The 16,347-nt window shown below is 36.7% G+C and overlaps 1 protein-coding gene across 1 annotated transcript; it reads right to left on the reverse strand.

Moving 5' to 3' along the window:
* Positions 1 to 10,421: 10,421 nt before the first annotated feature.
* LOC134815280 (uncharacterized) lies at positions 10,422 to 15,144 on the reverse strand. The gene is made up of 6 exons (XM_063823793.1): positions 14,956 to 15,144; positions 12,975 to 13,089; positions 12,213 to 12,335; positions 11,625 to 11,681; positions 11,225 to 11,339; positions 10,422 to 10,814 (listed from the first exon to the last, which is right to left on the reverse strand). The coding sequence occupies exons 1-6, from the start codon at positions 15,084 to 15,086 to the stop codon at positions 10,699 to 10,701; spliced, it is 657 nt and encodes a 218-aa protein (XP_063679863.1). The 5' UTR covers positions 15,087 to 15,144; the 3' UTR covers positions 10,422 to 10,698.
* Positions 15,145 to 16,347: the final 1,203 nt, after the last annotated feature.

Here is a 16,347-nt window from a genome sequence, read left to right on the forward strand (position 1 = left end):
AAATAATGAGAAATGAAATGTTGTTGCCGGTCTTAAACATCCAACATGGGGGCATGTCGGTGTAGATCTTTCGAGGTTGGAATTTGGGAGTGGTCCAGCTGAAGACTTATACCAGCTAGTGAATTGAAAAACAATAGCGGTTATAGTGAGAGACTGCCAGACATCTTTTCATGTTGAAGATTAAACTAACATTAACAAAAGGTGGAAGAACGTACGGCTGTGTTTACCGAAAAGGGAGAAGGAGGAGTCCAGCAGAACACTTATACCAGTTAGTGATTGGAAAACAATAAATATTAGAGTGTGAGACATGTCTTCATGTTGAAATAACAATAAAGGTGGAAAGATGTACGGTTTTGCTAACCCATGGGGAGATGGATGGAACAATAACAATTGGAGTGTGGGCAATGTGCAATGGGCATTGAAGAGTTCTGTTAAGTTCTATATCAAATGGTCCTTCACTAAGCTACAATTGGGTGGGACCATCAGACATATTTTTGGTGGAAACCTTCCAAAAAGGTCAGCTCAGCGGAACCAATCCACAGACAGTATTAAAGAGATTACTAAACACGATAAACATTATACGTTTGTGCCACCCATTAATATTATATATTACATATTGATATAAACCGGGGATAATGAGGTCTGACTGTCTGATCGTCTTCTTACAGCGTTCGATGTCTGTGTGAAGGAAAAATGGTGACATCCTCTGGATCGGGTGACCGACAAATGAACCCTAGTTCCCACGCAGTTAACAGGTGACCAATCAGATTAATTGGGTGACCAATCAGCTTAAATCTCAAAACGACAACTAAACCCAGGTCATATCACAACTGCACAGAAATCGGAAATACGACAACTGAACCCAACGATAAGGAATTCAATTCCTTGTTAGTTTCAGGGTTTTGACAACATTTGCTTGAGTTACTGGGTTAGTATTGGTTCAGGGTTAAAGGTAGAGGATAAGGCCGGGCTTTTGTATGTCGGATTTTAAAATTTAAATCCAGATTACAGATAACAAACTTGTTAAATTTAGTCATGTGACAACTAGAGTAGAGTGATTTATCATTCTTCTAACCCCTAACGGAAAGTAAGACCCCTAACAAGCATAACAGGAGGGGCTGCTGACTCCTGACGTCTCAGTCTGAAAAATAAAAAATTCACATGCTTGCCCATATAATTATATGAGAACTGTTAACAGAAACTGAACTATCGATACGAGTTAGTAGAACGTACAAGGTGTTTCGAGATAAGCAGAGGCGTGGTACTTACCACAAGCAATGCGATAGCCTAACTAAAGTTTTACTGTCCGAAAGATTTACTATAAGGTGTAGGCCGTTACACATCTAATCAGGTCATGTTATCCTGATTCGATGCATCTGTTGATAGATGGGTTTTGTTTAACTTTAACCCTATGCTTCTACTCAATAAAGACACCGCGGTTATCGTAATGGCTATTGTACTGGGAGAGGTTCAGAATCTAAGTCCAAATGCAAATCCATCGGATGAATAATAAATTATTGAACAATAATGAACAATAATGAACAATAATGAACAATAATGAACAATAATGAACAATAAGGAACGATGAACAATATTTTCTTATCCAAAGTACACGAACCTTAGCAACATTTGTTTTTAAATTTGGGCGAGCAATGAATAGTACGACCAGCTGGAAGGACACCGAGCCCCAATATTAGTATTCGTTGGTGAGCATTGGAAGTTGCGTAATTCTAAATTCTATATTTTGGAAGAGCTTGTTATCAATTTCAAACGTTCTTGTTTATTGGAGGTTGAAAGGGTAACTCCAATCTCTATGAGGTTAACTGGAAGTTAATGCCCTCCTCTTATTTCCTTTGTTATCATTGTTACGGCCAGTGTTTACACGCTGCTACGTGGTAATTGGAACTGCACCCTTCTCCTGGCTGCAATTCCCAATAGATTCCACATTTTTAATTTACAAAAACTACGGTATCTTACACAACTTGCTTATCTTTGGCGGTCGGGAAGCATCTGAAACATGTTTCAGAATTCGAACTGTAAAGTGTAAAGGTGTGCACCGATGCAGCAAGCTTCAAAATTATTAACATTCCATCCTACGCGATGAAAATTTTATCGTTTAAAAAATGGCCCAGTAGTCAATTTGGTATTGTATCACGTTAGAGTTAGAGTTTGAAAGTATGAAATACCTGTGAGTATAATTTTAAAACAGTCACGCAAGTCTTGAAACAATGATTGATATTTCTGTATATAAAAAATTCCCCAATATTTGGTAGAGGTCTAAGCTAAATAGGAATTTCTGATATACCGAAATATCAATCAACCGATCTGATAACATTAACTAAGTGAATCTATAATCTGAATCTGGTCTAATTTTAAATATCAAATTCCCGGTAGCCTTAGCTTCTTCCAAACATCCGTGTCCGATGCGGTAAACTGTGACAAACCGATTTTACCTATCGATTTCGGTTTAGCAGCCTAATTCACAGACCGACCGTTTCCTAGACAATAGACTGACGTAGAACTGTAAGTTCAACATCGTTAGCTACAGCTCACTGATTAATGAATTTAGATTGTCTGATGGCCCCAACCTCTTGTAGCTTCGTAAAATACTCCTTTAGAGAACTAAAAATAACTCTTCAATGGCCACACTCCTATTGGTATTGTTCCATTCATCTCCCCTGGGTTAGCAAAGCCGTACATCCCTCCACATTTTTTGTTATTTCAACATGAAAACATGTCTCACACTATAATATTTATTGTTTTCCAATCACTAATTGATATAAGTGTTCTGCTGGACTCCTCCCAAATTCCAACCTCGAAAGATCTACACCGACATGCCCTCATTGCTCATGTTGGCTGCGTAGAGCTTAATCCGAACGAAAAATGTGACTTAGTTCATTAATCATTATAGTATGACAGTCACGTGATCAATACATTGCTCGCCGATAACTCGACAGGAAAGCATTTTTACCTTACTGTGGAGTGTGGAGTGTGGGGTGATTCGAAATCAGCGTTAAAAAAAACGCCGGATAAGTTGGTTTCAACTTCTGGGGCCCTTCTGGAAAACTAATAACCTATTTGTATTCTTCATACGAACACAATCCGTTATTTTAATCCACCCACGAAACTAAGCGAATTAAAAAAATCATATTTCCAGATTTCAATAGATGTTGAGTTATAGATCACAGTCAATAAGCATATAAAGTTGATCTTATTCAAAATATTGATAATTGATCAATTTATAGGCCGAAAGCTGTACAAATCGGTACGTCTGCATAAATATGTGCATATGGTTTTTGGCTCAAAACGTAACTCAGCCATTTTTCGTCCAACCTGGAAAAAAATGTATATATACATTAAAAAAACACTTGTTTATATACAAGTTCAGCATATTTTGGTCTTAAGACTTAAGCTCTAAGCCATAAGCTGATTAGGCGTAATTGAGTCAAAACAACTTTCTGATTAATGGTTTAAGGTTTTTAGCTTGCGCTTGATTTTTCTCACGATTCAAATCCATAACTGAGCTAACACGAACAGTTTAATTGGACGGGTAGCAACTTGAATCTAAGAGTTAAACTTTAAAAGTTTAGGCTACAATTTATTAAATGAATATTTTCACAACAATTCAAGTTTCAGTTCGTGTGTTCATTAAAGAAACCTATGTTTATCTCTTTATGAAGCCCTAAGATGGGCGCAGACGTACTTGAGAAAGCCTCCATTATTTTGAATCTCGCAAGTTAGAGTAAGAATACAATGGAGGATAAAAACAATACGATAGGTTTTCATCAATCATCACCAACGTTGTTTACGATTTGATAATAAGGCCGTTGCGTCTACATTTGCCATTTATATACCCGAATCGTATAAAGGACGCGACTTCGATTTTCATGGTCTCTTTTTAGACATATTTTTACCGTTTCTCATTTAATAAAAGTGGACATTTTGACATATGAGCGTAAAACAATAAGATAGTGTTACTATTTTTTATGGCGCATAAATATATAAAAGCATATAAATGCATAAATACTGCTATACGTCAACGAAAAGTTGGCATAGACCTGCAAAAAGCGTTTTGAATTTTTATAAAACACTCAACCTAGCTATCTAATGCTTGTCTGAGATCGACCGGACTGCAGTCGACTAGTTCAAAAAAGTGTAAATATATGATGTTACAGGGTGGCCCAAAAGTAACTACCCACACGCAACCCTTAAATAACTCACGTAATTGGCATCAGAATTGCTTAAAAATAGAATATAGATATGAGTCAAACTTAGATTTTCTGAAATTTTCGTAAAATTTCATCAATTACAGAGGGTGTGGCACACCACTCCCTCTTTTTCTTTTTTGCAACCATTATATTAAGTGAGAACGTTTTGAGTTAGGAACTCCAAAATTTCCAGACATGTGGTTTGATAATTGAAGTGCTTTTTTCAAAATTTAAGTTGGTTGTTTACAGCTAAGCCGAGTTATGACCCTTTTAAGATCTTTCGGATACGTGATCTCGGCACTTAATCAGTGATTTCGTCACCCAATCAGTGATCTCATCAGTAGCTATTCAGTAGCGGGCAATAATGAGCCTCATTAGGCAGTACCGAGCATGTTGGGGGATGACGATCTGATCACTTTAAGTAAATACTGATTGTGACTTTCCTTAAAATCAAAGAAATTCACGTTATAGCGCTTCGGTTGCTGTCCTATGAGCAGGTTCTAACCAATCAGACCATTGATCACAATACTACAAATCTACTACGTTTATTGAGGACGTTACAGAAGGAATGTATTTAATGTAGCCGAGGATGGCGTTTATCTTGTCGCATATTACAGAGAGTAATCTTACCAATTTATCAACAATTTTATATTTTTAAAAATTGGCGCGATTCGCGGATTGTTATAAAATTTGGAGACGAATTTCCGAACAAGTAGTAGTATAGAAGTTATAACTAAACCTTTATATAGCGAGTGGTTCTTTTTAGGGGTGCTGCGGTTGAAGTTGATGATGGATTCAAGAATGAAGATGTGAAGTGAAGCAAGCAGGAGTTGAACAGTGTCCACACACAAGTGACAGATCAACGCACATGATCGATGAGACAGAGCGCTTGAAATATACAAATCCAGATTCCAGAAAAAACTGAATACAAGAAATTTCGAACAATTATCTACAATATAAAACGGGATCAATACAAATAAACCAAGAAACAATTTGTATCATTTAAAGTACTAGAGGGATGACTAAAAAACTAACTTCAATTGAGTATAATAATAGAAAAGCGTGATGTCAGTACACTATATGAAAGTATCACCCGATACTATTCGAAATAAAGGGTTTGTTTAAAATAAATATTTCAAGATACAGTGCTCAGGAAGGCCAGGAATCTAAATTTCTTATTCTATACTTAGTACGGTATGGTATGTATACGCAGAACGGCACACAAAAATGTCATTTCACAATTATTAATAATTATGACTAGTTACCTTGTACACTGCAATTATACATATGACTAGCTACACCAGTTACATTTCACAAACAAATGTGACGCAGTTGTAAGACTGCACTCTGCAGTCTTGAAAAAATTAATTGGCTCGAATGAACAGCCTGGCTTTGACAGTACATCAATCTCATGAGCGAGCTACTTTCCTCAATCGCTTCCAGAGAGTAAGAACTGGAGTAAAGTTGTTGTGATTGTATGTGGTCACGTGTACAGTGACGTCATCTTCAAAAGTTACATGTACGTCACAGTGGAAAATGTTGGGATTTTAATTTCGCAGAAAACGATATAAAAATAATCGTACGATTATCGACGATAATCGTCGCGCGCGCGTTAAACGCACGATAATCGTCTAATCTGACGATAATCGTCATATTTGGCGAATAACGCTATTTCGCGACGTTTATTAGGCGATAATGAGCGATATCACGATAATCACACAATAAATCATGGAAATAAAATGTATTTGTTATTTCATGTAACGAAGGAAGTATTTCGGTTATGCTTTAATATGGAAATAAGAAATCGGATTCATATTTACAGTCTACTGGTAATGTTCCGCAAGCTTCGTAATCGTAGTGAACGCAAAACGAATGAAATTGAAAATGTCATGTTTCACAATGAAATTTGATACTTTAATTTATTGTTATTGATAAGATTAGTTACATATATGATATAAGACAGCGGTAGTAAATATGAAATATTTATCATCTATCTAAGTTTGGCACGCAGCGCGCGGGCCGGTATCTTTTGTATAATGTATAATATGTAGTTTCCTAGTGTAATGTTTAACCCGAGAAGTAATTGCCACAGTGAAAAATTAGATTTTATAAAATTATATTATTTATTTTAACTATTGTGTTTAGTGAACAAATTTTAGCGATAATTGAACACATTTGTCAAATTGAATTTAAATTAATGTCTAAGCGGCACGGTACGCCAGCGCGTTTTTCTGAGCCGCGCACCAAAACAGATTTTAATGGACTTAGAATTCATAATACGAATCGAGCGCCTGTAATGTCGTTCGAGACAGATACGCTCTCCTTGGTAACGAGCCAAGTCTATTGTTTACATTTTGTACGTGATAAATCTGATCGGGCCTTGTGATAGGAATTTAGTAGTCGGCAGTCAGAACTTTAATGACGATTATTTAGATACATGAAATTGTGTAATTTGCAATCATAACTGTTTTGACTTTTGAACCACGCAACTAAATTACTCTTGGTAATCAGTAAAAGTAATAACACATTCACAATAGAACTCAAATGGATAATTCGAGACTGGTAATGTTCGCCGGGCTTACTGAGACGAATCAGCTGAAGCCCCTGGGCTCAAATGAGCTCAGGGGGAAATGCTGGCAGTGAGTTATCTTACCTCAATTATGAATATTCAAACATAGCATCAAAAAATTTCATTTTGAACAACACTTTAATAAAAAGATTTTATCCGTTGAGAAACTAATAATCACCAATTCAATCCGATTTTATTGAATCATGTTGCATCGCGACCTCTCACAGACTGTTTCGGGAATGATAATGATGATCTGATTAACTGGGTCGCTGTTCCGTTCTTGCACATAGTATGTGACACGAATTGAAAAACTGTTGATGTTCATTCCTGTTTCAGTCGTGCTTTATTTATTTGAATTAGCTAATTTTCATCGTGGAAAACAGTCACGAAACCTTAAGCTTTCTCAGACCATCAAAGTGGGGACTGTCCTGTGGACTGAGTACGGTAAATTGTGCGAGGACATTGACTTTGTGCTAGCTTGCAACGTCACGGACGGATTTCTCCCCAACTGTTATAGCAGCACAACTGACTTCGGTGCCATGATCCTCCGCATACAGCAAGGTACTTGATAAATGTCTTGTTCCAAAACAATACGAGGGTTTTCGAGTAACAATTAAAATTAGAAAGTATTTTCGTTAGATGGTTACAATAAGCAAATTCTCTTCTTAAGGTAATCGTGTAGCCACGAAATGTAACAGTGGCCCGCTCTCCTCTCAATATGAGAAGTTTCTGAGGGGAATTAATGTAATACCTGAGGCTTATCATGGTGTGTCGCTGACGGGTGTTAGAGCTGGATACCTGCTGAAAAGTGACGACTCCCAATTCTGGAGGGAACAGTTTTACCAAAATGAGTGAGTTGCGTTTAATCAGAACAGTTAATCTCATGAACAAATAACGAATGAGTTGATAAATCTCCTTTGCAATTGAAAAGTTACCACGTGAATGACAGGGTCTGTATTCAGGAATTTGAGACCACAGGACAAGGTGCATTTTCAGCATCGACTCTTAGCCCTCGACAGGATTAAGACCGCCTACAAAGATCTCTTGGTTGTTGGAGGCAAGAGCGGGAAGGCAGAACCTCAGAATATAAAGACTCTGATACAGTCGAGAGATATCTTTTTAGAGGAGTACAGGAAATTTGGACAGTCATCGTCTATCAAGGTATTGTTGTAGCTTGTAGCGAAACTGGCATTCTTCCAACTCCCAAGATAGCCTGCAACAATTTAGGATTCGTGCTTAAGTCTGATATTGGAAAATTCTAGTCTGATTAATTGTAGTAATTCTCCAGCATCGTTTTCTTAACAACCTTTCAATTTAACTAGATCCACATGCTCGAGGATCACTTTGTCGACCAGATCATACTGTGGGGGATGTTATCGGGCTCATTTAACGAGCAAGGAGGAGAGAGCTGTCATTCCCTTTTCAAGCGACATGAACACCTGACTAGTACGAAAATCAGCTAATTTAAGACAGTTTGATCAACTCATTTGGAGACAGAAGTTTAAGTCAACTCGTTATTAGCATTAATCACGTTTAAAGTGTACAAATAATCTCTTTCCCCCTTTCAATTTTCATGCTAGACAGTCACTATACAGTAGAATCTTAACAGCGACAATTTTCAGATCACATTCGCAACGAAGAGGAAAGAGTGACTAAGAAATGTGAAATAGCCACCAGGAAATATCTCCTTAAACTTAAATCACGGCAAAAGTCATGAGCGGACACTATTATGATATTTGAAACACATCTTTCGGAAAACGCTGCCTATTCATTATTCTACTAAAAAGTTTTCGTAAGCAGCGACTGCAACAAGATTCGCGCACGCGCGTTTTTATCGCCGCGCGAAGCTTTTAAAATTTTGATTACGTGTCAAGAGTGTGCGATTAACACAATGCTAGACCTGTACGAAACCTTATTGAAGCTCTTAAAACCGATTAACGTGCAGTTGTCAAGCATAATTCCGAGTTTTCCGGTCAAAAATGGATTCAAAACGACTGAATAGTGAAAATAGTTTCAATGAAACTCGTTTATTCAGCAAACATGGAGAATAACGCTCCTTACAGCTCGATGCATTGTTTTAAGTGACTTTCAGGTATTTGAAACTGAAATGCAAGCAAGTCAGCTTAATTCTGACCCATTGATGAGGCATCAAATATTAAATAATGGTAAAGAGACCGGTTCCTCCCAAAACCTAGCTTTAGAACCTACTTAGATGTCAGACTTGGGTGAACCATGTAGCTGTTAAGATATATCAACTTATTTGATATGTGCACGCATTCTACATGAGTTACTGATCATACTCAAATCACAACCACCATGCTAATAATATATTAATAAGCAAATATCATACTTGGAGTTTTATCCTCGATGGGCGAGCAATAATTGGACGTTTCTCGTCATTCTGACGTTTATCGTACGATAGAGAGGCGAGAAACGATTATCGTGCGAATATCGACGATAATCGTCGGGATGTATAATAATTGCGCGCAGCAGACGATTATCGTCGAACTGCACGATTAACGTACGATTATTGTGCGCGACTAAAATCTGCGAAATGGCCCACATTTTCCACTGTGACGTGCGCGGCGTAAATAGCATGTGCTAACATTCAACTTTACATGTAAAAAGATTTGTTACTATGACAACCAACGCAAGTACCCGTGCGCGCTTTTAGGAATATTGTGAATTTTCCAACTTCAGTTACGAGATGGAGGTCACCTAGAAACGCCCAAAATAGATATATTCGCACGTGTATCGATCATTTCAATCAATATTAACTAAGATACGCCTTAATTTGATATGACAATGTTCATAGTTGTCAGGTGTGGAAATGACGAAAAACTCCTCTTCAACCCCGATTGCCACATTGCAAATCTTCTTGACAACATGCGAGAAAGATTCAATATAGAAAACATTGACTACACTCACTTGGATCTGTGCGATGAAGCTGGTATCGCCAAAGATCTCCCGAAGTATCTCCAACTAAATGGGTCCAGATTCCTGGCCACTCCCGGAACGTACGTGTTAGTCGAGAGAAGATTGGTAGTGGGGCTCGAGGAATGTTCGGAATTGGGAACAGAAGAGAGCAGGCCAATGCAGCCTGTTTACACCTCGCTCCTAAATAATGCCGCTAATTTAATTCCCGGTTTTGAACCAAGGGGAGCAGTTTTAAAGACACAAAACCCTAAAGAGTTAAGAAAAGCTAAGCTCGGGAAAGAATTGTCTAAAAAGAGAGGAACTAGCCCGCCTTTAAAATCTGTCAGTAATTCCAAATTAAAATCTGGTAATAAAGCAACAAAAGGTGGCAGAGGAAAGAAGTAAAAAAGAAGACTAATAATAATTTTGTGAATTACCTTTTTTTTGTGAATGTAAGTTGATTCTTCTTGTTTTGTTGTCAGGGACATTATATCGTTGTGGTTTCAATCGAAAAGTTTCCTAATACTCGAAATGGTATTTAGCCACACATAATGGACGGTCGCAGATAGTTACAGATTCAATATTGTTGGTTCAAATGACGAAATTTTAGAGAATGAAGGACGGGAACTGTTTTTCGGAAATCTTGCACATATTTCGGAATGAGAACCTTGCTCACAGACGATTACAACATCAACATAATTTCTCAAGAAGTAGTGAAATGAAGTATATGCGACAATTATCAAATTTTAAAAACTAATTTACAGGTTTCAGTCAACATCATTCACCCAAACATTCTTACAGCAAAACTAAAGTTTTGCCAATTATTTTAGATCTCTGTTATTTTGATAAAAGATTAAATTAAAAACAGTATAAATTATTATGATGATACTCTGACTGATTAAATAAAAAATAATTATTTTACAAGTTCGAAGAATCTTCCCACTATCTACGGAAGATCAACATAAGAAACCAATTTGTTCATTTCAATCGTCTTTTTTTACATTCTTAAGACTTCTTTCCGTATTTTGCTAGTTCTTCGTGTAGGCTCTCTATCTCCGCATTCAGCATAGAAACTTGAGTACTTAATTCGATAACTAGACCATAGTCTGTGTTGGAGTTTTCTGAAATTAAAATGTCAACTCAAAATTGTTAATCCTTCAGAATACAGTTCCAGTTGCTGATCTGTTTGAGCTGTTCTACATAATATGACCCAAGAAGAATACTGATAAAGTTCTGTAATACAACTAACTGTGGAAATTTTGATTACATGATAACAAGATTACTGTTGATCGTAAGGCACATACGCTTGCTACAATTTTTGTATGATTCGCAAGCATATTTGATGCCAAGCTTAATGATCAACATGTAAATCTGTTTCATATCTTATTCCATAATGCGAGTATTTTAGCCGTATATTCAATACTTAAAAAGTATCGTCAAATGAAATGGGCTTCTCAGATAACCGAGAGCCCTGACACAGAAATTAGGATAGTGAATTTCTGGCCGAGCATTCAGGAAATATTTTGCTCACCTTTGTTTTGATTCCTCAATTGGTCCCTGAGTTCGAAAATGTCAAGATTTAACGTGGCTACCTCTTCTGCATGACCCGTTTTTAACTTCTGAATCCTTGTCTTGTGCAACCTCTCCTGTTAGAGAAGAAAATAAACTATTAACTTAATTATATTTTTCAGTACAAGATCAACATTCAACAATCATAACGTGATGTGATCCAAAAATAAGTATTTTTAATTACTCTGAAGAAATAAAGATCATAGACTAGAATCCCGACGGGCCGACGACATAACCATGTCACAACTGTGTTATAACCGAGCTGTAACATGGTTATGATATGGTTACGTCGTCAGGATTCTAATCTATGACCGAAATATTTAAAAGACATGGAGTTATGAATTGATGAACAACGAACATACATATTTCTGTAAAGCTTGCTGTAAATTCCTAACTTCTGTCTGCAGTCTCTGGTTCTCCTAAAGTAGAAATTAGTTAATATCGTTTATAACGTACCTACTCAGAAATACCGATAAATAGCTGATCATCTCTGAGCAGTTACAGTGTAATACGGCATCAGTAGACGTAAAGTTTGATTTTTCATAAGCATAGTCACAAAACACACACTTTCTATTGTGTCTAACTGTATTTATTTCTTTTAAACTGCCGATCTACATTTTACACAGCAACTGTACATAATGATATTACGAAATGCTCTATTAAATTTATCTGATCCTATGAGAAATAATTATACCATACCAGCATAAAACTAAAGTATACTGATCGACCTGTAGCAACACTATTAACATAAACAACACTATAAACAAAACCATAAACAAAACTATAAACAACACTATAAACATAAGCATGTGTCGAGAAATTAATGTAAATTTGTAAATCTGAAATATATTCTATTTTAAAGATCCTATCTTAAAGATTTAACTAAACAATCAGTTAAAACCAGGAATACATTTCTGTAAAACCTGCTACCATTGGTAATGTTCAGTTACCTCAAGAGAAACAGGCGGGGTGGACGGTCTGATTATTTGTGGTTCCTCATAACCAAGCTTTCTAAGCTCCTTCTTGAGACTTGCTATCTGATCCTCAACTGAGAGATCTCGACTTATATTGATCTGAAATATTAATTTATATTATTAATATTATAGATAAATATTTACTTGGGACCAAGCTTAGGAAACTTCAAGGGAAAAGTGACTAAGTACTATGTACCCCTATGCTACAAGATTATAAAGTTAAAATCTAACTCCCATTTCCGGGATCGGAATTTTGTCCCGGCCGGGACCGGGACCGGGATGAAACTGAAATCCTGGCCGGGACCGGGATGAGCTCAATCCTGGCCGGGACCGGGATTTTCGCGATAGTTCTATGTTTAAATGAAACATCTATATCTTCGGATGAAGATGAGCCTGAAATCTAATCAATCCATTCGAGTTTCGATTTTCATTTCGATTAGTTTGATTCTTAACAGTCGTTTCATTTGTACAAGTCAAAGTAATAAAATATGAATTTGAAGCTAAATTGGATTAAAAAGATCGAAATTCTGAACTTTTAAAAATCCCGGCTAATATCCCGGCCAAAACGGTAATCCCGGCCGGGACCGGGACAAAAACGCCAAATCCCGGCTTCGCCGGGATCCCGGTAGAGCTCTGGACTAGCTCATAATTATTCATTCAACGGCAAGTTAAGTTGATGCCTGAACGGAAAGGTTCATTAAAGTAGAGACACGATTTAAAAACTACGAGACTGCTTACTCTGTTAATAATATAATCCTTCATCATTAGTTGCTGCTCCTTCAATTCGTTATCCTTGTCTTCCAGCTGCTTCTTTAAGTCATATATCTCAGAGCGAAGATCAACTGTGGCATTTCTGAAAAAAACAATAATGTAGATGTTATGATATTTATTAGCGACAAGAGAAACGTCATTGTCGTTTAATAGTCTACACAGATAGAGCTACATGTTATTTTACGTAATATGACACTCGTACATTTACTGCACTTGTTCCGTGTGTAGTGTTTGTTGTTTGTCGGTGCAAGCTGCGTATACGCAACGTAATTTACTCTTTTCAATTGATTTCTTGAAGATCATTTCCTTCGTTTTATTCAATATTTCTAATTATAGCACTTTTTTGACAGCAGTCAATGACAACAATACGTTTGATCCCTAGAAATATTTTTGCTGTCTGTTGAGTCGACCAGTTCAGCAATTGGCTCCTACTTAATTACTATTAACTTCTAGATTACCTAGACTTAGTAACTTTGTTCTTATGGCTGAGGTAGAGCGACCCGAATTACGAATTTTTACGGAATCTTTGGATTCCAAAATCCGATGTCGTACCCCCGAGATGAAATACTTAACAATGATTATGACGGTGTAAGCTGTGAAAGTTTAAATTTCCTATAAATATTTGTTATATAACCTATATAATTATAATAGTTACAATTACTCAGCGGTTTGACTGAATAAATGATGGAAAATTTGGTTCAGAACATATGCGGCTTTTGTGGTCAGAAAAGACTGGATTTACTGAAATGTGCTGCCTGTAAATCAGTTCGGTATTGTAATGTTCAATGCCAGAAGAAGGCCTGGAAAAGCCATAAAGATGAATGTAGAAAAGAACGGAGTCATGATTCAGTAAAAATGGGAGAAGCACATAGTTCAAATTCTGATCAGGCCAAGAAGTGTCAGGCCAAGGAGTGTGTATCATGCGGCAAAACTGGGATCAAGTTAAAGAAATGTGGAGCCTGTATGTTAGTGAAGTATTGCAGCACTGTATGTCAAAAGACAGATTGGGTGAGTCATGAAAAGGTCTGCGGTGTGATCAAAGTCTATCCGAAGATGTATCCTCCGGAAATATGGATAAATACAGATTACTTAACCGGTAATATCACAATTCCCGACAAAAAAAAATGCGAAAAGTTCATCGGTAAGGAAGAGGGCATGGTAGTGAAAATTCAAACCACTCTGAATCTGGGAACCTTTCTGGATCCTTTATCTGGATCATTTACCCCAAAGCCGTCTATGAGGGTTTATAATAAATCAAGAGACTACGATGTTATAATAGGATTTAATGACAGGAATTATGATACCCTCAGTGAGAAGATCCTAAAGGAAGGACTGTCATGCGTCCACGTGCATCCTGGACTCAAGAAACTATACTGCAAGGCTTACCTTAATTCTGATTTCTCCCTAGATTTATATCTGAAGTGTACCTATACCATTACAGATTGGTAGTTTCTAATGTTTCGTACTTGGATTATCATGAACAACAAAAAGGATTTTTACACTGAGAAAGCATCAAAGGTACGCATATTGATATGCTAATTGAATGACTCAGCAGCTTCACGTCATCTAAAGTGTTATGAACAATAAGGGACAATATATAAACAATCGGCATAAAATTAAGAACCAATTTGCCACAGCAATTCTGAGCGCCAACGTGATGTCCCGGTAACACCCTTAAAAGAGTGAGCAAGGTAGATATGGAGATATTGAAGGGGATGAAAATGACTGTAATGGTCACAATATGTCAGCCAAGTGAGAGTTTGAACCATCACGAATCGATAAATGTTCAGATTATCTCCAAAATGACTGTAACTGCGTCAATTTCGAATTATTTGAAAAAAAAATTATATATAGTTATATTGGTTTTTCAAATTAGTGAAAAACAAGTACTTAAATAATAATAATTTTTATTTGCTGTAGACATATTAACATCATTTAAGAAACTTACTTGGCTGGAAGCATAGGCTTATTTATCTCAGGTGTTATGTTTATGTTTGTCACTGCTGATAAGTTTGTCATTGACGATCTTCTTTTCCAAATACCACTCATTGACTTCATTTTTACGCTAAGAGTTTCCATAACTTGATTACTGCCACATTTCCTAAGATCTAGACAAAATACTTTTAGTATATTTATGTTGAAATGTAATACAGTAAACATTGTAACAGTGCTGGAAGTTTGAAAGTTGTGGAATGTAGGTGCTTTTGGATCATTTACGATTTGTTTTGGAGGAAGAGGGTGAGCAATTAAGGGAAACAAAATGTCACATTGTCATACATGTAAATTAGCCCATTATGTGATTGTGGAAAATCGGCCCAAATCAGAGTTTCATTGTATCACACAAATGACTTTGAATTTGGATCCCATATAAGTAGTGATGTAGCAGTTCGTAGGAATAAGCTATATAATATACTGTGCTTCTACAAATATATAAAATATGCACAATAAAATTGTAATTTACTTCTAATATATTCACCCTGATCGACCACAAGCATCTATTAACCACATGTTAGATGGTAAATAGTATAGTACCGTGGTTTGCATGGCTAATCAGACAATAGTTGATAATAGTTAAGGGAACTTAAAAAAATTTGGCGGCCAAATTCCAAAATTTGCCAGGCATTTTTCAGAATTTGGCCGCCAAATTTTTTTAAAGGCCTAACTCAAAATTTCAATACAAGAGATAAGGTCGAAATGCGATTCTACGTTGGTTCTGAAAATTTCATGTAAACATATTGAAACCCTATTGAGTTCTATTGTTTTGAGCGAAATCAGTTTTGCAAATATCGCGTACTGAGATATGGACGATTTTGTTCATTTTTTGTAATTATTTGAACACAGAATCCACAGTTAGGTAGATACTGAGCTGATAATCACAGAGAATGTGTAGTATAAGCTCACCTTTCATATAAAGTTGGTTTCATTCAAAAATATTGATATTTGACCAATTTATGGGCCAAAATCGATCAAATTTGGTGCGTATGCCCAAATATGGTCGTATGGTTTTTGGCTCATAACTCAGTCATTTTTTGCCCAATCGTGATGAAAATGCATATACTTGTTCAGGGGACCACTAGCTACAAGTAGAGCACATTAAATCTGGGTTTTGGGCATGTTCAGGGTATTTGGCTAAATTGAGCCTAATTTAGACCAAATATGGGCGTTGCTGCCCCGCGGGCACCGTTTGGCGGTTGGGGTCGGGGACCCCCTCAAAAGTTCGGTCACCGGTTCTAGTTTGTTGGTCAACTGCTATCTCGAAACCAAGTTTCACAAAAAATCAGGGTGAACCCCCCCCCCCCCCTTAATAGTACTATGTTTACAGTATACACTGAAGGGGCAT

This window comes from Bolinopsis microptera, chromosome 5, assembly GCF_026151205.1.
Source record: "Bolinopsis microptera isolate Bmic1 chromosome 5, MBARI_Bmic_1.0, whole genome shotgun sequence".
Classification (NCBI taxonomy): Eukaryota; Metazoa; Ctenophora; class Tentaculata; order Lobata; family Bolinopsidae; genus Bolinopsis; species Bolinopsis microptera.